The following is a 23727-nucleotide window of genomic DNA, read 5'->3' as shown; positions in this document are numbered from 1 at the left end:
CACTCACCAGCTCCTGAAGACGGAGAACGCACCACGATGACACCGAACAGCTTTTTATCCAGACGAGCAACACGGCTCGAGGCTCCATCATTTTGGGTCTAAATGAATAACTATTGGATGGATTGCTATGAAATTTAGCGTACGTCCTCATGCCCTACACAGGAGGAGTTGTAATGTCTGAAAATAAATAAATAATGATAATAATTTATACAGTACTTTGGCTAAATTCCTGAAAAAACTAGTGACATTCGCAACAGCGTTGTGTGCTAAACGTTCCACATGTTAGTGTGCTGATGTTGGCGTTGGACCGGAGCCAACACATTATTATGTCGCCTCAGATGTTAATTATCCACCGAACGTGATGAATTTACAATATGAACAACTCTCCTGACATTCTTTGTTAATATTAGGACATAAAACTCAATGACAGCTGTCAAATACAACAGAGGAACAATTCTAAACATCTGGCTATTGCAACTTTTTCTCTTTTTTTTCAAATAGATGTAGTCAGCCTGCGTTTCATTATTTAATTTGGATCATAGTACACATGGGGATGTTTTGAGATATGTTCACACACAACATGCTGTCCAAGCTGGACAAATAAAGTATTATCTGTAAAATGTCAGCTGGTTGATGAGTCAGTCCTCACCTCTCGGAGGGTTGTCAGCGTCCTCTGGTCGATAGCTGCCTGCTTGCTCAGTTCTCTGTTGTCTCTCTCCAGGCCTTTGACCCGCTCAGCAGTTTCCCTCAACCCCTCCACCTCCTTCACCAGAGAACGCAGCTCCTTTTCCAAGCTCGCCATGCAGACGTTACTGCTGTCTAAGTTGGCCTCCTGGATCTCCGTCTGAAACCGAGGAAGGTCGAAGAGTAATCCAAACATCCAGCCTCGTACCTAGAAACCAAATCTACCCACTTGCTGCCGGAGGCGTCGATTCTCCTTCTCCAGCTGCCTCTTGTCTCTCTCCAGAGCAGTAGTTTCGTGCTCAAGGCTCTGCTTCTCTGTTTCCAGTTGCTCCAGGCGTCTTGCAGAGATCCTGAGTTCTTCTAAGGTGGCCTGCAGACTCTGGTTCTCTGCTTCCAGCTCCTGAACCTCCGCCTCCAGACGCTGAACTCTCCGGTCTTAAGAGATGGAGGAAGGTGAAAGAAATGAACTAATCTGTAATCATTTTATTTTGTGTGTGTATTTGTTGTTTGAAACCCACCCGCGTTGTCAAGTGAGGTCTGTAGATGCTGGTTAACCGTGTCCAGGGCCCTGCACTTGGCCTCCAGCCGCTGGGTTTGCTTGCTGGCGTAGGAGGAGCGTGTTGGCAGGCCGGTGAGGATGCTGTCGTGGCACGGACTGCTGCTCTTTGAGCCGGGCGAGCGGTCACGTGAGCCGACCAAACAACACAGCCGATTGTGATTGTTTTCTAAGACTTCCAGATCAGACATCATTTCTTTGAAATGCTCTGCGCTGCCTCCGTCCTCCAGCTGTCCTTTCTCCCGAATGTGGAGATGCGGATTCTCTGCGAGGAGGATCTCGCTCTGGACTCCCTCCAGCTCCTCCGTGTGGAGTCGCTGGTGGCAGTTTGAATCTCCAAACAGCATCTGCTGTGTTACTAAACTACGAGGGAATCCGTTAGTGTGGTTTTCCGTGTTTGAGCAGGAGGTTTGCACCGCTGAGGACTCGTCTGCTGATGAGGTACAGTTGTTGGTGTTACACACCACCTGCCGGCCGTGTTTGGTTTGCGTGCTGTTATTAATAGAAGCAGCTCGGAACTCCTCGATGGTCCTCAGGAGACTTTGGTTCTCCTTCTCCAGCTTCAGCATCCGACTGCGTGTCCTCTCACTGACCTCCTCGCTCACAGTCTGTTGGCCTTTAGACAAACACATGATGGCGGTTAAGTTTCAGTTGAGAACTTGAGATAAAGGAGAATCTAAGTCTTAAATTAAATGGCTGTAAACTGAAATAAAAATTAAGTAAAAAAAAAAAAAATAAGATGTATTGGTCGCTTATCATCTTTTTAGGGCCCGAGCACCAAAGGTGCGAAAGCCCTATTGTTATTCGTAAAATTATTATTATTTTTATCCTGAAAGTTTAAATGCATTTTTGGAGGCTTTCTCATATTTAAAAACTCATGAAAGTTGATACAAAAATCTCTCCCGGCGAAAAATGTCTTATTTTAGTGGAGTCGTGAGTGGGCGTGGCCAAATGGTTCGCTAGCGCCCCCTAAACAGATGCCCCGGCAGCTACATTTACCTACATGCACAAGATTCGGTGGACATGTGGACAAAAAAGTTCCAACGCACCATTACGTCAACTCAACAGGAAGTCCGCCATTTTGAATTTAGTCACCATTTTTGGCGATTCACACATGTTGTACTTTAACGAAGTCCTCCTACAGATTTTGTCTGATTGAGTCTGTGCACTCTGAACATGTTTGGAATTAAAAGTTATCAAAATAACACGTTTTCGTCGATCGGTGTGGCCGTGGCGTGGCGGCCAAAAAGTGACCCAAAAGTCATGCTATAGCATGTCGTTCAAAAAAATGGCTTCAGTTTTTTTTAAGTCATGACAAAGGGGGCGATCGAACCCCAAACCTTCTACCTGAGAGACAACAGTGCTAACCACTGGACCATCTATGTCCCCAGGAGTTAGACAGCATTGTGACAAATCTTTGGCTCACTGCAACCTGTAACTCCACCATCCATAAATATTCATTCAAATGTGATCAAAATTCCTACAGACATTCTTTGGATAGTAGATATACATGTTTTTAAGGAGGTCTGCAGTGATATTAAATATCTTCCTGTAATGTGTAGTGGATGCAAAACTTTTTCAATTTCTCCAAATGTTTCAACTTCACTAAAAGTTGAATCACCATCAACAGGTGGAATTTGAACCATTAATAGCGACCTTGGTGAAGTAGAATCTTTTACCTGTTGAGTTAACCAGACTCTTGGTTAGGGCTAACCCTAACCCTAACCTTAACCCTAACGCTCTGAGTGAACTCTGTGAAACACTGGTGACGAAGATAGTCCAGCGGTCTACGAGCTCAGGTATCACACATGAGTAAACGGGGAGTAAGGTTACAGTTCACGGGGCTGAGTCCCTCTAAGGTAAATCCCTGTAAGGGTCAGCCACAGAGTGCTCAAGGTTTCAAGTTTCGAGTTCACGTTTGTACATAAAGTCCTAATAATACCAAACTAAAGGTCAACAACAATACAAAAACCCTAATACAAAATATTTAAAGTATACCATATCATATTTCATATAGTATAGAGTATAGAGTATATAGTATACAGTATATAATATAACCAGTGCGATGCGGCTAAGTTTGATGTTTCGTCGTGACACAGGAAGTTGATGTTTAAGGTCAAACGATGCTCCAAACCTCATGAAACTTTGAACATGCGTCGGGCACCAACTCTCATCTGTTTTTAAAGATGTTAAATTCGCCAAAAAAAGCCAATTTTTTTTTAAAGAAGAATAAAGAACAAGATCGAGAAAAAAATTCTAACTGCAAGCGAGAACATGCGGACCCTCGCGTGCTGCACGTCGGGGAGCCGCAGATCACTGCTTGCAGTTTTAATTACACATTGTTATGCTGTTTCCACCTATGATGAACCTAACTTTGCTGTTAGACTAACAAATCAATTGATCAATAGCAGCTCCACTAAAAGGTACAGAAATACTGCTTCTATTTCGTCATAACTGAACTTGAAAGATAAACTTGTAAACTTATAACAGCAACATTATTTTAGAACAAATCTGATACTGCCGTCGAAACCTTCTGTGTTTTTAAACAGGAAAATGATAGAAATGATAAAATACAGCAAATTTAATTTCTCTGATAACTTGAATAATTCAATGAAATAAAACAGGTGAATTAGCACTTTGACTTTGAGCCAGCTCTCACCCTGGGAGTTTTCCGTGGTCTTGGAGAGCTGCTCTAACTCCCAGCCCAGGTGTTGGGACTCCTCCATGCTCCTTCTCTGAGCCAAACACAAAGCCAGGTTCTCCTCCTGCAACTCCTCGGTGCGCCTCCGATCGGCCTCCTTCTCCTGACGGGAAAACACAAAGTCGAAAAGTCAAAAAGATGTCTGTATTAAGAGACTTAATACAAAGCAACACAAAGGTAAGAAAGAGGACTCGTCTGTGCAGATGTCCGACCTGCTCCATGTCGTGGACCCGGGCCTTCAGCAGCAGACTGTGCTTCTCCAGCTGGTGGATTCTATCTGAGCGGGCTCTCCAGCCTTCCAGCTGATCCTCCAAAACCTCTTTGGTCTCCTGCAGCACCCTGTTATCCTCCTTCAGCTCCTGAGACGCACAAACAGATGTTCATGGTTTCTCTTAAAAAGGTTGTTGCATAAGAGCATTGGTTATATCCTAACAAGTCTGAATAATCCCCATTGAAGCATTCAAACTGCCTCCACCTCCACTTTGGCCTTGTAGAACTCGATCTTGTGCAGCTGCTCCCTGTAACGTCCCACTTCACTCTCCAGCTTGTCCGCCTTGATGGCTCTCTCTCTCAGGGCGTCCAGCTCGTCGCGGTACGTTCGAGCTGCACGAGCGTCCACGAGCAGCTGTGAGTTCTGGTGGAGGTTCAGATAAGAGGCACGATTTATACCGCAAACATAAAGGACATCGATCTGCAGTCGTTAGAGTGGGAAACTTCTTCCAGCAAACTGAGGTTCAACAAGTGTCTTTAATCATAAAGTGTATCATTATCTTTAAAGCTGCATTAATATTCAGATAAATGTAAAGTATTTTCACATGGTGACAAACCCACAGAGACTCTGCAGCCTCCCTCAACTCTACTGAGCTTGTTCGTGTCTTTAAGCTCATTGTTTTGGTTTTACAACATGTAACTTTATTGTTTTGGTTCAGTCTTTGGCTTTCATCCATCTTGTTTTGAGGTTCAGTAATAATCTTTGATAAACCCAATGTATGCTATCAGCAGACCAAAATAGTGACTAGTTGTGAAACCATTACATTTCTAAAGAGGCTGATATTGTTGTCAGGAGCTGGTAGAGACCAAAAACAGAGCAAAAAGAAGTGAGAATACCGCCTTACTTTGGTCTAATTTTCAGTGATATTATAATGTTGTGTTGATTAATTCTTCCATTGCCCCAAAGAGACCAGAAAAAAAGAGGACATTGATTTCTGCTTTTATTTCCAACAAATGTTTGGTTGTCGGAAGCGTTTGAACCACGTGAACTAATGTGGCCATTAAAGCCACACGGCTTAAACAAATTTAAGCTGAGGTCTCGTGTTCAGACAAATCCATAGGAGCTTTAGTGGTATTTCTGAGTCCGTGTTCAGAGGTTTCAGTTCGCTGTTATCAAACGCTGCCCCGCTGCAAAGTATGATGTCGGTTAATCTGTGGAAGTAAGCTGCAGAGAGGTCAAAAGGTCACGGTTTGTCACCATCACAAGGAGCTGTGATTTATTCTTCAGACCTCCTGCTGGATCCTCTTCAGCTCCGCCTCCATGTTCTCCAGCTCATGTCTGCCGTCCAGCATCTGCTCACTCTTCTCCTCTCTGGGGTCACACGACAGAGACAGTCAGGTACAACTTCATCTCAAATACTTCATCAATCATTAATGAAAACTCAGCCTTCATTACTGCTGTTGCTAAAAACGTACTCGGCACAAAACAAACACATAATCGATTCCGGCATAAAGTTTCTGACACGAAGCTCATTAAACCCATTTTTACCTTCTTTCACACATGCTGATGAGGAAACAGATGTGTTTTATTATAGAGATGTCGCATATTTAACATCTATTTATGTCTATAAAAGAATAGTTTTCGGAGCCAGAGCCATTTAAAAAGTGCAAAGTCATGCCTGATGCATTTACGTTATAATGAGTCCAATACAGGAGAGAAGATGGGATGGAGAGCAAAGAGAGAACCGAGGTCATAATCGGATCAGGGTTTTGTGTCTATGCGTGTGAGTGTGTGTGAGTGTGTGTGAGTGTGTGTGTGTGTGTGTGTGTGTGTGTGTGTGTGTGTGTGTGTGTGTGAGTGTGTGTGTGTGTGTGTGTGTGTGTGTGTGTGTGTGTGTGTGTGTGTGAGTGTGTGTGTGTGTGTGTGTGTGTGTCTATGGTATCTGCAGCGTCGCAGGGCAAATGTGGGTCAGTGGTAGTGAACAGCCATGGAACCTGCCAAGCAGGCAGTAATGTGGGCCAAACTCCGCGGGGCATTTCTTATCCTGTAGTATCGGCCTCCATCGCTCATTCACTCTCCACTGGCACCTCCACAGAGGACAGGACACCTCTTCACCAACAAGCAGCCCGAAGACAAACTCCACCACATTTAACCCAACAATCCCTCACTGTGAGAGCGAAGCGACTGACGGCAAACGCTGTGCTGCTTTGTTCTAGAAACCATTTGGTGAAATGACACGGATGAACCGCAGGAAGCGACAAAAACTCACGGCAGCAATGTGAATCATTCAGATGTTTAACTGAAATCTGGCTTTAATTTGCTGCGTATAACACAGTATTAACAAAATCTGTGATCAGTTATTACAACTTTAGATTATCCCTAATAATACCCCAAAAGTAGCACATTAAGATAAAAACTGATCACTTGGTTGTTGGAAAATAACCCGACTCCCTCTATTCATGACAAATTTATATGTAATGAAAACACAAAAAGTAATATGTTATATTTTTAGCCCTGTGCTCTTTGCGAGATGATTTAATGGCTGAAACTAAAAAACAACTCTGATGAAGTTCTGAGAACCAAAACATTGAATACAAGTGATTGATACCGAGCTGTTTTTTTTTTTGTTTGTTCTTTCTGTGTCTAAAACTGCTCTGATTTGCATATTGATGCATTTTAAAGTGACATTTTCCGTTCTTCTCACATCTTAACTTTTTAAGCCCATTTTTGTCAGCAAACAAACAGAATTATTCTTTGTTTCTCCAACTTTCAGGAACTTACAGTTCTTGTCTGAGTCGTCTGATCTTGGCCTTGGAGTCAGCCAGCTCCACCGCCAGGTGTTGCTGGGCCCCCACCTGCTGCTGCTGCTGCATGCTGGGAGAGTAGATGGCAGACTGCGGGCTGGACGGACTACTGAGCAAACTCACCACACCGTCCTTTTCCTGCATGAGCTCTGCGATGGTCTGCCGACAGGAAGGCAGAAGAATAAAGCAGGTTGAAGTGAACATATAACTTTTACTCAGTTCCTTCAGTGTAAAATAAAAAAGCTTCTTGATCATTTTCAGGTCTAATTACTGACACTTTGTCCCTAAAATACAACTTAATGCACAAAATATATTTGAAATCGTACAACAGTTGTGATAAATTGGCAAATCCAAAGAAAGCATGCAGTTCATAGTGTAACACCTCCAGATGGGCGTCCCTCTGGTCCAGCAGGAGTCGCAGGTGTGCGGCCATGTTCCTCGCTGCGGCCTCCATCTCGTCTGGATGCACCTCGCTGGACTCCATCCACTGGAGATCCAGCACGTTCTCCTGACTGTGGGTCAACTGGTGAACGTGGGAGAGGACAGGCAGCGTAGAGGGGGAAGAAAGAATCAATATGAATGAGCACGCAGAACCAACACGACTACACACAATCTGGCTTACTGCACACCGTTGAGAGTCACATACCTCCTGGATATGTGCAGCTATTGCAGCTTTAGTGTCGAAGTCAAGCGTCTGGATCCTCTCGATGTACTCCTCTTTCCTCTCACACTGCAAGCGTGCAGAAACACAGATTTGACTCGTGTCCGACCACGAACGACCGTGAAACTATGAAGTACATGTTCAGGTACTGATCTCAGCCGGTCGGCGTTTACCTGGACGGCACATCCCAACAGCAACAGCAAGAGTTTCTTCATTTCATCCAGACTTTGTTCTATGGGGAAAAAAAAACAAGCAGAAAGTTGATTATCTGAATGGAGGACTGCTGGCATGGCGTCGAACTGAACGGAGCGCTGGCAGCTGAATTTGGGTCAACACTTGCCGAAGCCTTGCCATCACAAGCCGGCGCGGTTATCAGACTGATAGTGTGCAATTGAATTAAAATGGTATCGGAAAGAGCTAAAACAGCCTGTCTGAGAGGAAACACTGAAACTAGTGTAGTTTAAAGTGCTGAGGAGCATTTTTTATTGTTAGAAACAAAGATCATTTGTTCCAAATTGGTGCTGTAATTGAAACGACTCTTTAGTTTCATTACACAGGTGATCTTTAGCTTTTTGAACAAGAAAACAAGTCTAACTTTGTATGAATAAGGAGACCTGTTTTTAAAGAACGTACCACAGTAAGGAGTCCGGCCAAGCAGCAACACGTTTGGCAACGGTATCATGATTAATTGTCTCAGATTATCCTGCAAAAAAAAGAGAGAGAAGCAGAAAAGGACAAGCAGATTTTGGCTGAATTAAAAGAAGAACAGAGTGAAGACACGTCTCGCGGTGGAGCCAACAAGCCTGAATGGATCGGGGCGTATGTATGTACAGCACATAGCACCTGCTGACACGCATGTATAGAAACAAAGCCAGCAAATGGATGAGCGCTCTGAATGGGTGGATGACGGAGCCGGTTTCCCCGGTGCAGCGCTGAAATCCTCCAAAACTGCGCTGCAGCCTGGTTGCAGCTATAGGCGGCTCGCATTCATGCATGTGTGTACAGCATGTGTAAGTACTGGTGGGCGGAAAGTTTGAGTAACTTATAAACTTATAAACTTATAAACTCTTATGAGCAAGAAGAAGCTGCAGTTGAGTGGAATCATTGAGTCTCTGATGCAGAAGAGCCGAGCCTCCAGACTTCACGACTTCTCCTCTAACTTCTCCCCTAACTTCTCTAACTTCTCCCCTAACTTCTCCTCTGATTTCTCCTCTGACTTCTCCTCTAACTTCTCCCCTAACTTCTCTAACTTCTCCTCTGATTTCTCCTCTGACTTCTCCCCTAACTTCTCCCCTAACTTCTCCCCTAACTTCTCCTCTGCTGCCACCAGCAGACCAAAGAGAAATGTAGTACTTCAACATCTACTGATGCAGTTTTCTAGACTTTCATGTTCCCAACAGGATGAAACACACTGACTTTGGTGATCTTTGTATGAAACATCAACAATTGTTGGATGGATTTCCATGAAATCTTGTTGATCCCCAGAGGATGAAATCCTGATGACTGCGGTGATACCATGACTTTATACCGAGCACCTTCGTCATTGCCTGGCTCCGCCCACTTACTGCCTCAGCTTTGTCTGAAAACCCTGTTTCGGCCAGTGGAGGTGGTATTGAAGTGAAGTATTCGTTTCAAAATATTTATAAATATTAAAGAATTGATGCCGGAGCAAGAAAAGTGTCATGATGATCAATGCTGGTAAAAGGCTTCGCCAATAGTTACAAAATCAACCCGAGGTCTACGCCCACAACTGGAAAACGATCCCCGACAGAGTGTCACCAGACCAATGATGAGTGAATTTCACGAGAACAACATTTAATGTGCCTTGTACTTTCTTTCATGACATTCACAATCAATGATATTCAGCCTCAACCGCACTTCTCCTTTAAAGCTTTTAGTAAATGTTAGCTTGCAAAATCCACGTGGTAATTATGGGAAACATGAAACAGCTAAACATCAGCACCATCACCACCGTGATCCTGTTCATATACAGACATCCTCATTCAGCATAAAGTTCTACTTCGCTATGTTTTTCATGCGTTGCAGCGGTCAGAGTCCTTCATCTGACTTTAGAGCATAAAAATAACCAGAAACGGACCGCAGCGGTTCCACAGCTGCCCTACATACAAAATACTTCATTAGGGATCATTTTTAATAAGGACAAAAGCACCAAGAGCTGCAGTTTCTCTCAAAGATGAGCTTGAAACAAATTAGTTGTATATTTCCAGTCCGATAAGGTTGTTGAGAGTAATTTTAAAAGATTATAGTGAACTCTCGGAAAAGAAAAATGACAGCAGAGAGACAATTTCAAACTTTGTAATTGCCAAAAGTAAGTACAGTAAAAACACTGCTGTAATACTAAAAAGTGACTTTTGCTTCACTGTTCTGATCTACTGAACTCGACCGTCCCGTCCTCATTGAAATCACTTGTCTCGTCATCTCAACAGATCTGAAAGCTTAACTTCAAGTGTACTTAACTACTCCGACAGATAGAAAATCTAACACTTCGCCATCGTTGGCGTCTGCCCGTGACTCCCCAGCTGTGTGTCTGTCTGCTGGCTCTGGCTGCATCTTTACTGATTACACAGATGTTCACATAGCCCATATTTAGGCCATGCATCTTAAGAAGAACAAGTTGATCTGCGGGGGACGGACCAGCACTCACAAGTTTATCCAGCGTGTGCGTGCACGATGCAAAGTTAAAGTAGAATCCAAAACTGATCATAATCTGAAGTAGAGAAAGATCGAAAGCTTAGCGGCCGGCAGGGTTTTATACAACATATCATGTCTGAGAGGAGGAAACATCCAGAACTCACCAGATAACACGTCTTGATTTGCTGCACAAGAAAGTTCAGGTTGTGGATCCGCTGACTCGGATCTGTGCTCACTTTGTTTGCACCCTGCGGTGCAACTGAGGGGTTTCTAGAAATAAGAAAGAATATAAAAGCATTTTATCTGATGTTTCCGCTATTCTCACACACACACACACACACACACACACACACACATACACACACACACACACACACACACAAAAAGAGGTTGTCACTCGGATGGGGCGGCGGTGGGGGAGGAAGCAGCGAGTCTTGGCTCAAGAATCGCCATGAAAACAACATGTTTGAAGCTGCTATTCATTCCTAACTTTAGCCTGTGTGACGTCATTCCTTTCAGCCACCAAACTGGAGCGTTTCTGAGCCAAACAGGGTGACATTAGACTTTCCACCGGGCTGGCTGGGTTCCCCGGCTGCTGGCCGGAGCCCACTGGAGTCTGAGCGTTATTATCAGTCACGGACCTCAGCGCTGCTATATAGGTCAGACTTCACCTTGTTGCTCCTGACAGGAGCCCTGATGTGCACAGACTGCAAGAGTTGATGCAAACAGACTGCAAAAATGATGGATCAGATTTTATAGACATCATTTCTATTTAATTTTACTTTACTATTCATTAATTCTATAGCTGGGAAAAGAGAGAGAGAGACACAGATATGCCTCTGTGGTGCCAAGTGTCTCCCTCTCTGTGCTGTTTGGCCTGTTTCTGTGCTCGTCCTCCCTCCCATCTGTGTCCCAGTGGCACTAAACACCAGACCCTAATCCCAGAGGGTCTCCCAATCCAGGAGATTATCCCGCCTCTTCCCCTCCCTTCAGTGCGGCATTGTTTTGTATGAAGCGCCGCTTATTATGACCATTGTATGTGTGTGTATGTGTGTGTGTGTGTGTGTGTGTGTGTGTGTGTGTGCGTGAAGGGTGGGGGGTGAGGGGGTGGGGGTGGAGGATGGGTGAGTGGATACTGCAGACTCGGGCTGGCTAGACAGCATCATCCACACAAGTGCACTGGGTCATCAGTTTTTTCTCGTCCTTTGCAACTCTTCAGATTCAGTTGGGACTCGTCTGAAGACTCATTTAATCCGAACATGAAGACTCAACACGCAGCGTGAGTTATTGTTTGTTGAGGATGACGGTAATTCCCTCAGAACATAAGGCCACCAAATCATAATCTCTTAAGTAGCATCCTGACAGAATCTGTGATGCCCTTCATGTCAGTTCTGCTCCCCTTGTAGTCAAAGCTGAAGCCCCTCATGGCATGTCATACATTTATGTAGAACTTTTATGCTGATTCTAACATTAACCTGTAAGCAATGAGGAAGTTACATTTAAAGTCTGCTGCAGACTACAAAGATCCTCTTTATTGCTGCAGAGCCACAAAGCCGGTACTGTTGGATAAGAATGCCAGCAGACGACTGGACACTGTAGCTGCTGCAGACGGCATGAAGGCAGAAGATACCTCCTGCTCAAGAAAGACTTCAAAATATCTATTTTAATAACTGACATGACAGGTAAATGTTGCCCATCATCATAAAACAGATGCCTTTTGAATCTATGGCTTCAAAACAGAGGCGACTAATCCAAATATCCATCTGGACAAATATAACACAGCCTGAAGAAAGAGACTTACATTTGAGTCATTATGTCGTTCAAAAAGATTCCATCCAGCAGCTCGGAGAAATCCAACTGCATGCCTCCATCATCCGGCACGAATGTCTTCACCTAAATACAAAAAGAGAATACATGATTTGAGGTTGGTATCACAGTGAGGAAATCTGAGCCTCCTGCATGACTTACCCAAGTGACAAGTGGGCTCAGCATGAACTGATCCAGACAGGGCAGAAAAACTCCACTTTCCATCGTGACCAGGGTGGAAGAACCTCAGCAGAGCATCGAGTCGTCTCACTCAACAAACGCCTGAAAACATCGCGAGAAACACATTCCTTCACGAGTGATCCCGTCCTGCAGAAGTGCACCGGTCAAGTCGTCCCGTCCATCTCCTTCACACGAGTCCAGCATGTCCTCCTGACATTGCGGCTTTTTTTTTGGTGTTCGGCGGCTCTTTCACTCAAACTCACGAGATCCGGCGGGTTCTCCGTCGCTAAGTCAGTGTTCAAACAAATCCGCATTTCGTCCCGCGAGCACCGCACGCGTCCATCCTCCTTGGTCCTCTGCTGCAAAGGCATCTGCCGTCAGCCCCCCCCCCCCCTCCATGCTCGTCACACAGATAGCTAGTCAGATGACTAGAATAAATCAAATGTGGCAGTTCAGTCAAATACTTATATGTATATATTTGTTTCTTAATAAAACTTCGATATAAAAATAAAACACCCTCCCTTTGGATTCATGGAGTGAAGCCACTGCAGCAGAAGTGCTAATAGAGAGATCTGAGATATCTTTGCCTTTAATCTGTTACCATGGCGACAGCGCCCCCACCCCTTCCCCATCAGCAGCAGCAGCCTCTTTTTCACACAACAAAAGCAACAGTGCACACACACACACACACACACACACACACACACACACACACACACACACACACACACTCCAGAGCAGGCCACTTAGCAGGAGATGACACTTTCTACTTCAACAAAAGTCCCAACAAAATACGATGACGTCAACTACACTTCTAAATGTGTCGGTTTTTTTTGGGGTGGGGGGGGGGGGGGGGGGGGGGGGGGGATTAATATCTCATCACATCGTTAAATCCCCTGAGCATTAGTCTAATAATGGTATACTGACAGGTCTGGATCCGCTGAGGGAGTCTGGTCAGCACAGAAAATGTGATGTGCCCTATTTATTCAGACAGATATCATCCATGAATGTATGAGGCTGCTTCTAACTCACTGTGCCAAACTTTGGCTGCCAAAAGACAGCTTGTAATGTTGCAACAGCACCACCTTGTGTTAACAAATGGAACCAAATCTGTCACAAGAATAACAAATAGAAAAATACTGTTAAAAGCCATAAAGTATTTGTAAATGATCACAATTCATCTAATAGGTTTTCTAGTACAAAATATCAACACAGAAATTATGTTTAAGAAAATACATAGAGGAAAACTTGGGACATTTTGGAAGATATCCACTTTTGCTGATACCTCATATTATTTTCAGATAAACACTGCAGTATATTTTTGCACAAAAAAAAGAATATGGATTTTGTCCCTGATTGCTTACACTTGGATCACTTGAGAAAATGAGCCTTAAAAGGCCAGAATGAACAGGAGGAATGAAAAAACAAATAAAAAAACTGCTTCAGTCTTATTATGGGCACCTTCCTACTGTCTTAAAACAGGCGTAGAAAACAGCGGACTTGTCCTTTAATGTGTTGATTATGAAACAGTTTTTCTTTGCGTGGGATGTGTAATCCACAGATGTCACACACCTTGTCAGGTATTTGACAGAAAGCTTGTTGGCTATCGGGTGGCACCGTGTGGCCAAAAACGGTTCCTGCAGCATGAAAAGTTTTTATGCTTTAAAGCCTCCAACACTATTTAAGAAAATAGATGAAGTGCAGCACAAACATCAAACTGACTTCATGTTTTGGTGTTTTCTAGAGTAAGATTCATTTGCTGAATATACTGGAGTCTCTGTGTTTTACATGAGGTGAATAGCTTTATAATTCAGAGTGCAAATTCACCATCTATACCACACACACTCATTAAATATGCTTGCACACATGTGTATATATATCACACGTATATATATATATATATATATATTATTCTAATTATATCAAAGCTCTGAAACATTTTATTTGAATCCTACAATGCCACCAAACGCTCTGTTTCAAGACCTCAATCGAAACTGTGAATCTCCATTTCAATCACCTCAAAAGAAGCCTGCTGAGCACAGAAAGTTTCAGCTTGTTAGTGACTCAGATAAAAAGAAAAACATGAATAATATCTCAGCTACACTTCATTAGTCTGTGCTAATGAAATCCTGCAAAGCAAGAAGCAAGTTAAGGACACGGCATAAACACCGCGGTGTAAATCTCACTGTGATATCTGCCGAGGAGCCCCTGACCTCCTTCAGTTGGACTTTGTGTGTACGTGTCGACGACGAAGCAAATGCAAACACCACTTTGGTAAAAAGGTACATTTTTATAAAGACAGATGAAAAACTTCAGTGCGATGATAAACAGATGTTAAAACTACCGCATGAGCAGAAATGGACTGCAGCATCGAAACCCCTAAATGCAACGTAAACCCAAAGGCATTAAAAAGATTATAAAATACAAATTAAATCTGTAAAGAAAAACAGAGCTTCATCTTTAAACACTGGTTTTGGTGAGTCTGATGGGATATATAGAGTTTTCACATCCACAGCATATTGTATTGGTAATCATCATATTGCTTGTGCGAGCATATAGTTTGAATATTTCCTTCAATATTCATGCAACAGTGCATACTCATATAACAGTCAACAGTTAAATAAGTAGACTCTATATTACTGTATCTTGTCAAAGCATTACTTTGGCTTAAACACTGTAAACTGACTCTATTAAAATAAGGTCAGTGGAGTCTAATGTTGTACGTCTACATTCTAGTTTGTGTACATGTTTTTAAATATTCAGGCTCACGAGTCTTTAAGACAGACAGATAATAAAGTCATTGTGTGCTTATAAAGATAAAGGATTGTTCCATTTGTGTCCCTCCTTGGTTTCCTTGTGTTTCCTGGTCTGTTGTAAGTGTCTGTACTTCCCCTGCTGGTCTGTGCTTCCCTGCAGACTCTTGGCGTAACGAGACCTCCAGTCTCTGTCGAAGGCGGCTCTGACGTGCTCCAGGATGGTGACTCCTCTGTCTTTAGCGCTGCTGCTCATCCTCACCACCAGCCCGACTCCGGTATTAACAGCAAAGTCACTCCCGACCCAGTCATGGTTCCCTGTGCACAAGAAAAAAAGATATTGGCCCTGTAACAGTAATTGCTTAAAAAAAAAAAAAAAGAAAGAAAAAGAAATGAGCCTTGCTGTATTTTCTCCTGCGTGTCGGAGAGATTTTTTTTCTTTCGATAAAGTATGAAAATGGGTCGTTAAGTTTTCTGTCTGGGAGTGAGATGAGAAGATCAGTACGTGTCAGGACTGTTCATCAAATATAAAACTACAACCAGTGTCCAAAGGTGAAAAAGACACTGACAGCTTCCTGTTCATTGTATTCTTTGTTTAATCTGTTTATGCAGCAGACTAGTGGAAAGAAAACATCAACATTTAGGAGGTTTATTTTACTGCACTTGGTCGATTCACATCTGCAGATTTCAGCATATATAAAATGTGCTATGAATGATCTATGAACAAACGTCTTGATGAACATATTCAGGATGTAGATGGGAGTATAACTGGGAGGTTCGAATGCTACTGAAGTTTAGATTTCTGGCTCAGAGTATGATGAAAAAAAAACACATCTTGAGAAAACTGGCTTTAATATTACAAATGAGCTAAAGTTCCACGTTGCGTACCAAAGTAGACGGCGTCGTCGGTCACCATGTACTTGTTGTGGTTGAGTCCAAACTGAAAGTCGTCCCTCTGCTCCTTGTGACTGAAAAACCTCTGTAAAAGAAATATTCACGTTTAACAGCTGCATCATTATTCAAAAGGAACGAACCAACATGCTCACGGTGGAATTAAACACTCACCACCTCCAGGGAACAGTTGTGAAGCTGCACGCACAGCGACTGCAGCGACGTCACAAAGTTAAAGGTGAGCGGGTGAGTCTTCTTCCAGAAGCTGATGAGCAGGCGAACTCTGACTCCTCTCAGCACTACCGCCTCTCTGATGACCTCATCGATCAGCGACCAATACCTATCGATGCAACCATTACTGGATAAATGCTTTACAGTCCGGCGGCACAGATACACGTCCGCTTCATCAATTTCATGTTGCTGTAACCAGGAAATGACCAATAAACAGTTTCTCGTTGATTTCAACGTCTTCTGACACACACACACACACACACACACACACACACACACACACACACACACACACACACACACACACACACACACACACATATTACCACAACTAAGGATTGACTGTGAAAGCTCTGTGCTCAGACACCTTGTGACTGCGGTTCCTCTGAAGCTCCTGCTCATCAGAGGGAGGTAGTCGGTCACAGAGATGAAGATGAACGTCTTGGCACTCTGGATCACTTGATAGATGGCGTCTATATCTCTGGTGCGATCTTTGGCGCAGAAGAGTTCGGGAGAGGTCTGCAGAAAGAATACAGCGCTCAAGTTTTCCCCCAAAATTATATAAAGATTACAAAGAACTGAAGAACTGACAGGTTAGATGATATGATGATTTAGGCGACTTTTAATATTCAATTTGTTTCAGTTCGACAAAGAGAAGCAACGTTTTTTGCTTGATCCACTTCAGCATCTGTTGTTTCACGTGTTTTTGTGACGTACGTTCGATTTCAGCATCGACAAGAGCGCACATCAAACTTAGTGTCAAGTAACATTTTGACAGAGTAAAGGGCAAAGAAGGAAAGAGTAAAGGCCCGTTTCCACCGCAGCCTTGTATCATTGCCGGAGGTAGTGGGGCAGGTTGGAGCTGCCAGCAGCCCGTAACAGCACGGCTCCATTAGTTCCTGTAGGATGATAAATGTCCTGAACGCAGCTGATAAGTGACTTGTCGCTTAGAGGCTAACAAGATTCATTACTGTCAAATTAAGCCGAGTCACTGAGATATTCAGACTCAAGATGCTCCTCAGCGTGATATTAACATGATGAATCACCCCATGTGTGTGTCTGTTAGCAGTTTGTAAAGAAACTTTCGTAAAGACGTTCGCTATCCAGAACACGGGCAGGAAAATGTTGAACACACATTCTATCTGGTGCATTTCTGTTTGTGTCATTTTGTGCAGAACTAATTTATGTATGAACTGAATCCCGTAAACACAATGGAAGGTGTTCCTCACAGACACGTAAGCGGCGGCCGGGGTGGCGTTGAGCTGCAGCTCCAGGGGGTCGTGCCTCCCGTAGAGGGCCGTGACTCTCTTCGACCAGATGGAGGGGATGTAGTCCTTCTCGTGGAGCTGCCAGTAGAATGAAAAGACTCTGTGGAGGTCCAGAGCCAGGCAGCTGCAGTTATACAGCACCACCCCCAGCTCTTTCCTCTACGGGGCGTCACAGAGAAGCAGAAACAGGAAGAGGTGATGCAACAGAAAACCATCCGCTGCATGGAAAAAGCTTTGCACAAGTTATAGAAGATATTAGTAAAGTTCTGTGAGCATTGATGATCTAATTCTAATTAGGAGACTGAATAGAAGATAAGATGCTCGTGCTAACAAGCTTATGTGTAAATAAAGCAAAGTATTGGACCATTTCAAATTAAAGGTTATTTACTCAAGTACTGTACTTTCAGGTACTTGTACTTTACGTCAGTATTTCAATTAGATGCTACTTCATGCTTCCTCTTCACTACATTTCAGAGGGAGATACTGTACGTTCTACTCCTCTACATATATTTGAAAGCTTTAGTTATTGACAAGATGAAGATTTCACACAATGGATAAAACAACAAGGTTTTTAAAATGAAAACAACACTTTTTGTCTCTAGTTGTTGGGTCACATTTCAGATGTCTGTAAATTGTTAACAACCTGAACAAATAGGGATTTTTCCTTCTGAACTTGTCACATGGTTTTATTAAAAAATATTACTTCCTCTCCCGGTAATCATCGCAGATTAATCTGCTGTACCTTGATATAAAACCGGATATTAAAACTAGCTCCCACAGTAACACACTGATGCTTCAGTATCAATAATCTAATGATGTCATATATAATGATATATATCAATCTGAAGGACCAAACCAGGATTTATATTTAAAAAATGTAAAGTTTAGTTTTTACTTATATTTTTACTTGTAATTGAGTATTTTTACATCTGAATGCTTCCTCTCACTGAGCAGCACGGACACCAACAGACTAACACATCACCATCCACGGAGCCGCTAGCATGACTAATAACAGCAAAATGAAAAGAGAACAGGCGACAGCTGTTCCTAATATATTCTCGCCTGGTCATTAATTACGCGGCAGAAACTTGTTTAGAGTTTATTCTGTTCTGGTGTGTGAGGTTGCTCTTCTTTTATCATCTCTTCTTTGCTGCCTATCTGTCATTTTGTCTTTACACTATACATATGTATGGACACACACACACACACACACACACACACACACACACACACACACAGGTCCTTTTCCTCCCTCTGGCTCTTCAGTTAATTAAACTCAGCACTAGTTCTACCTGCAGCCAGCACCGGAGCATTCAAAGTGCCGGGTAATCACTTCATGTTACAGTATGCAAATGCTTCCTGGTTCCTCCATCTTGGTTGTGAATTACACTCTAAATGAAAAGTGAAATGCTGCTTGTCTTTCCGGAGCGCCTCAGACAGCAATCTTAAATCATCTCTGTTGCCCATTAGGAGTTTGCTGGAGGAACTGCATAAAGAGGTGCAGGTGTACAAGTGAGGCTAATCCACACGCTGCTGTTTTTCAAGTCCCCGTCGGGGTGCAAAGGTTATCATTTAATTAAATTTGTGTATGTCCCGCTGTTATTTCCGAGACACCGAACAGCTCGCGTCGACCCGACCGCACCTAACCGCTGAAATTCATTTATCCTCAATTCTAATTTTATACGCCGCGCGCTCCTGTTGTTGGTGTTGGCCGGTACCTTGGAGAGCGACCTCCAGTCCATATCAGCGCTGCCGATGTAAATGTGCTGCCGGTCCACCACCCAGAACGAGGAGCGCAGTCCTCCTCTGGTGAACGCCGTCATATTAACAAAACGAACCTCTGCGTCTACACGGTGGGAGAAACAGACACGTTTGAAAGAATGAGGAGGAGAGATTTCTGAAAGTCTTGAACAGGAGAAGCAGCCAGGTACATTTGCACATTCACGCGTCTTTGACCTTGATTGTGACGTTTGGCAGAAACGCAGGTGGACTCTCGGTGTGGAGCTGCTGGATGTTTGCTGCATGCTGGATATGCATCTGTTTTCCATGATGCTGCATGCAATGTCAAACAGACTCCTCACAAAAACCTCTCCTGAACTGGAGCACAGCAGATTCTTCTCTAGCAGAGGAAATGCTGTCAGGTCGACGGCGGTTACAGATATAAATCTTAACAGTTGTTGGCTACAGCGGCTTAACAAATTGCTTTCATAAAATAAAAGCATGAGAACCACTCACCGTGTGCCGCCAAGGTCTTCAGCTCGGCGGAGTTTGTCAGACTGCTGGTAATCTTCAGTTTTACCCCACGAGATTTCAGGCTGAGCAGTTTCTGGAACAAAAGCTGACCCTGAGGGGGAGATTGATGTTCTGTGTTGAGGAGCGTTTCCAAACGCTCACCAAAAAACGACACTCAGTTTTCCTAGAAAAACACTGAGGGCCCGAGCAGCGCCATGTTGTTTTTGAGGGCTTGAACATGCTGAAAAACTCGTGAAGTTTGACATACACGTCAGTCCGGGTGAAAAATGACGTATTCTACAGGTTTCGATCATAAGCGTGGGAAACAGCTCATTAGCGCCCCCTAAACTGCAGCCCCCGCGGCTACTTTCACCAACATGCACCAAATTCAACGGACATGCATATCATAACTAGACCTACAAAAAAGTCTCTTGGCACCATGACCGAAACTCAACGGGATTTCGACCTTTTCGAATTTAGCGATTATTATGTGTTGTACTTTGAACGAACTCAAAATTTTGTCAATTTATAAAACGTGTTAATGAAAAGTTATTAAAAAGATTTTGTTTTTGTTGAATGGCGTGTCCGTGGGTTGGCGGGAAATTGTGAGCATTTTGCCATGAAGCCGTAAATTGTGGTAATTTTTGATGTAAACTCGTCCGATGAACTTTAAATATGCCAAATTTCGATCATAGCACCACCTGCTGGCAGGACAAAATCAAATGTCTTCATGTGAACAGATCCATCTCAAATTTGGCAAGAAAAGCCTAAAGACTTTGTTGATGCCACATAGTGGCCACAGGAAGCGATAGGTTGGTGCGGGACAGTCTGCCGTGACTCTACCTGTTTGGCAGCGCTCGGTATCGTTTCTAGGTCCCAGGAGTTTAAGTCCCAGACAGATGACACCACCTCGACCGAGTACTTTGCCTCGTCCAACAGTGTGTGGAAGCCAGCAGAGAGAGGGACGTTGGGTCGGACGTCCACGAGGCCGGAGAGCTCGTCTGGAATATTCTCCACCAGCACGACGCTGAAAGAAACGCGTTTCTTGAGCTTTCTGCAGCTTTGAAGGGAAACTACAACAATTTAACACATCGAAGTCTGTTTACAAGTGTTAGTGTAACCTTTGCAGCTTCAGAGGGACCTGCATGCAATCTGACTCATCTTCTATTAAACATCTTGGAGGAGTGTGTAGCAATATGTCACTATTTCTAAGATAAGAAGAACAAATCAGGATTCCTCTACATGAATAAATGACTTGTTAACAGGTACTTCTGAATTGAGGACAACGCAGCACATGATGCTGAGTTGCTTTCTTTCCCGTCACTCTTGCTGAACACCTGACCTGCAGTCTCCGCTGCAGTTCTCCTCGGTGACTCCATCCTCGTCATCCCCCCAAACGTCCACCGACGAGAAGAGCAGCGCCAACAGCACAGCGAAGCAGCAGAGTAGGGCGAAGACGGCGATGCACTTCTGCTGGGTCTGGAAGACGAGTTAGAAGTTTTAATTTGTTTTAAAGAATGCAGCAGCAACTCCTCTTCTTTTATACTGCAGGTTAACAACTTCCAGTGAAATGAGTGACATCAGTAATTTTGTGTGGTGCACAAAATGGAAATGATCCACCTTTAAATGCTAATGTGCTCAATCGATAGCATTAATTAGAGGTTAGGATTCCTGATCAATGGAACAACTACAATGCCTTCATTGGACATCAGAAAGCCTTGAAGTGACAACCAGTTTGCTGCAGACTTCACTGCTCTTGAGCAAAGACGCGCAGCTTCTTTTTTTTTTTACGCCACAGAGAAGAGAAGCGAAGTGGAAAGCTCTCCGGCTGAAAGCAAATGCACGCTGAAAGCCAACAGGAAGAAGTATTGGAAAGCTCCGGTTCATGCTTCACTGTGTACCGCCTGCTTTGTTGTCCGAGCCGTTCCCAGCTGAAAGGGGTTTTATGACCTCTGCGCCAGAATGGATGCAGCCGATGTTGCATTTAAAATAAGCAATATTAAAGGCTTATATCTGTGTGTGTATATATGGTATGTAGGGGTTGTTATATGGGTGGATGTTGGAGGGGGTGGAGGGGTGACAGGCAGGGGTTGCAGCCCTGATCCAGCCTTCAGGAGTCTCAGTTTTAAAAGTGCACTTCGGCACTTCTGTTTTGCTGACGGCTGCGTGTTTTCACCCTGTTTTTGGCGGTTTGTGAGCCGTCAACATCACATTTCATTTTCTCTCTTCTGTTGTGTTCGATCAATCAGGTGAAATGCATCCCATTAATAAGTTAGGGAGCAGAAAGCAGTCGTCCCCCCCCCCCCCCCCAGGCTACATCTGTTATAATTTGACTGCTAAATAAATAAATAAATAAACACTTTTCAGCATCAAGTCACCCCCCACCCTCCCCCGCCCCTCTACACTGTCTGTCTTGGGCAATGAGGCTGAAAGCCTGGTGCCAGCCGGCTGCACCTTCCCCTCCTGCGCTGTCCGCGGAGACCGCTGAGCTCTTCATTACGTTGAGGACGTGAACACGGCCGCGAGGAAATGAAGCTTCGGGACACAGAACAACACCGACAGTGAGGCAGGTCAGCAGAGTTACAGTTACATGAGCTACCGATGCAATAACAACATTTCCTTCAATTCTGTACACACAACAAAATAACCTGAAATAACCTCTGAATCTAGAGTTTAAAATTATTAATCAATTAGTTGATTAAAAGGCACTTAATCAGCAACTATGTTCAAGACTGATATGATCAGGCTCCAGCTTCTAAAAACAATCAATTTGAAGACATAGGATCTGGAAAACTGTTACAGGAAAGTTTTTCACTAGTTTCTGATATTTTATGGACAAAATAATGAATTTTAAACAAGTTTTAATAATCAATACACTCCTCTACGACATTTATGAATTAAAAATATAAAAGATTTGCTGATTCCAGCTTCTTAATGAATATTTTCTTTTTTTCCTGTTATTTATCCCCCCAAAAAAAACAATTTTTGAAACTTCACTTTGGGTCCAGATGGGCATTTTTCTTTAGTTTAAACACAGTTTAAAGACATAAATAAAATCAATTTAAGGCTTAAATTAAATCAGCCCAAAATAACATTACAGAAAACTAGAAATAAAAACCTAGAGGCAAACATGCAGTAAATTCCTCTTACAGAATGAGAATTATATTACATATTACACAGGTGCATTCTGAGGAGTGTGTACCGGGCTGTAAACGTCACCTTCAGGGGCTCCTGAGGGGTCGGTCCGAGTCCTGGTCCTGGTCCGGGTCCTAGTCCTAGTCCTGGTCCTGCCATGAGTGCAGCACTCCTTCAAACTTGTCTGACAGGTTTGAAACAGCAGCTCAGTCACACATCTTGGTCTGAATCAGTCTGATCCACTCTGGTGTCTTCACTCTTCGTCTCCATCCTGCTGGTTCCTCACCGTCCTGGAAGGTTTGCGTATGTTCGTCTCGGCTGCTGGTCTCCAACGTGTCCTGACATGGCTCCTCCAGCCTCGCACTGTGTGTGTGTGTGTGTGTGTGAACTAAGTGTGATGCTCACTCTGCTTCTCAGTGAAGGTGGTGAGAGAGATGGAGGAAGACCAACCCCTCCTGTTCAAATGGCCAATACAGAGCTGTAGTCCCAGCAGCCCTCCTCCTCCTCCTCCTCCTCCTCCTCCTCCTCCTTCTCCTCCTCCCTCTATCGGCCTTGAGAACAAAACTCATCTGGCAGAAAGCAGTTGGTCTTGGCTTGGAGGGGAAGGGATGCTGAAACATGCTGTTAGTGTTTGTGACAGCTGCAGTAAGACTCCCAAATCGTTCTGGACTCGTTGGGTCGGACGTGTCGGCTCTCCGTACGTCCACACAAACACACACTCGCAGTTCTGACCAGATACGTATAAAACAATTTTCAATATCTCCCCATTAATACGTATAAAACAATTTACAACATCTCCCCATTAACGACTTCAGTTGACGGCATACGTGTGATTGTCTGCTTCAATGCCCATATTTAAATCATCGTAGTGAAAGTGCTTTTCAGTAATGCAGAATATTCTCCTGCATCCATTCATGTTTGACAGTCTCAGAGCTCCGCCTCCTCTTATTGCACAGAAGCAC

The 23727-nt window shown here is 43.7% G+C and overlaps 2 protein-coding genes across 6 annotated transcripts in view; both read right to left on the bottom strand.

The window, feature by feature from the left end:
- ccdc88aa (coiled-coil domain containing 88Aa) overlaps window positions 1–12618 on the bottom strand; it is a 20834-nt gene extending 8216 nt beyond the window's left edge. For all 5 annotated transcript variants that reach the window (XM_069165962.1, XM_069165965.1, XM_069165966.1 and 2 more), the window contains exons 1-16: window positions 12238–12618; window positions 12071–12162; window positions 10434–10539; window positions 8251–8320; window positions 7791–7849; window positions 7603–7686; window positions 7339–7479; window positions 6934–7115; window positions 5442–5523; window positions 4417–4575; window positions 4154–4300; window positions 3900–4044; window positions 1203–1856; window positions 914–1119; window positions 650–844; window positions 1–13 (exon numbers count right to left, since the gene is read on the bottom strand). The exon at window positions 1–13 is cut by the window's left edge and continues 118 nt beyond it. In XM_069165962.1, coding sequence (XP_069022063.1) covers window positions 1–13; window positions 650–844; window positions 914–1119; window positions 1203–1856; window positions 3900–4044; window positions 4154–4300; window positions 4417–4575; window positions 5442–5523; window positions 6934–7115; window positions 7339–7479; window positions 7603–7686; window positions 7791–7849; window positions 8251–8320; window positions 10434–10539; window positions 12071–12162; window positions 12238–12300 — 2398 coding nt within the window. In that variant the 5' untranslated portion in view covers window positions 12301–12618. The remainder of the gene's footprint in view (window positions 14–649; window positions 845–913; window positions 1120–1202; window positions 1857–3899; window positions 4045–4153; window positions 4301–4416; window positions 4576–5441; window positions 5524–6933; window positions 7116–7338; window positions 7480–7602; window positions 7687–7790; window positions 7850–8250; window positions 8321–10433; window positions 10540–12070; window positions 12163–12237) is intronic.
- A 1907-nt stretch (window positions 12619–14525) lies between these two features.
- pld5 (phospholipase D family member 5) lies at window positions 14526–23136 on the bottom strand. Its single transcript, XM_069165876.1, has 10 exons — window positions 22850–23136; window positions 20973–21109; window positions 20474–20657; window positions 19634–19742; window positions 19117–19244; window positions 17360–17557; window positions 16498–16649; window positions 16074–16239; window positions 15897–15987; window positions 14526–15326 (listed from the first exon to the last, which is right to left on the bottom strand). The coding sequence occupies exons 1-10, from the start codon at window positions 22922–22924 to the stop codon at window positions 15064–15066; spliced, it is 1503 nt and encodes a 500-aa protein (XP_069021977.1). The 5' UTR covers window positions 22925–23136; the 3' UTR covers window positions 14526–15063.
- Window positions 23137–23727: the final 591 nt, after the last annotated feature.

This window comes from Embiotoca jacksoni, unplaced genomic scaffold, assembly GCF_022577435.1.
Source record: "Embiotoca jacksoni isolate LCO1_2020_lvr unplaced genomic scaffold, fEmbJac1.0.p SCAF_36, whole genome shotgun sequence".
Classification (NCBI taxonomy): Eukaryota; Metazoa; Chordata; class Actinopteri; family Embiotocidae; genus Embiotoca; species Embiotoca jacksoni.
This window is presented reverse-complemented; position numbering and strand designations above follow the sequence as displayed.

Coding starts and splice junctions, on each gene's coding strand:
- pld5 (XM_069165876.1), bottom strand. CDS start 22,924: ATGGCAGGACCAGGACTAGGACTAGGACCCGGACCAGGACCAGGACTC. Junction 21,110..22,849: donor CCCCTCAGGAGCCCCTGAAG/GTGACGTTTACA, acceptor CTCGTCTTCCAG/ACCCAGCAGAAGTGCATCGC. Junction 17,558..19,116: donor ACTGGAGGTCGCTCTCCAAG/GTACCGGCCAAC, acceptor GACGCCCCGTAG/AGGAAAGAGCTGGGGGTGGT.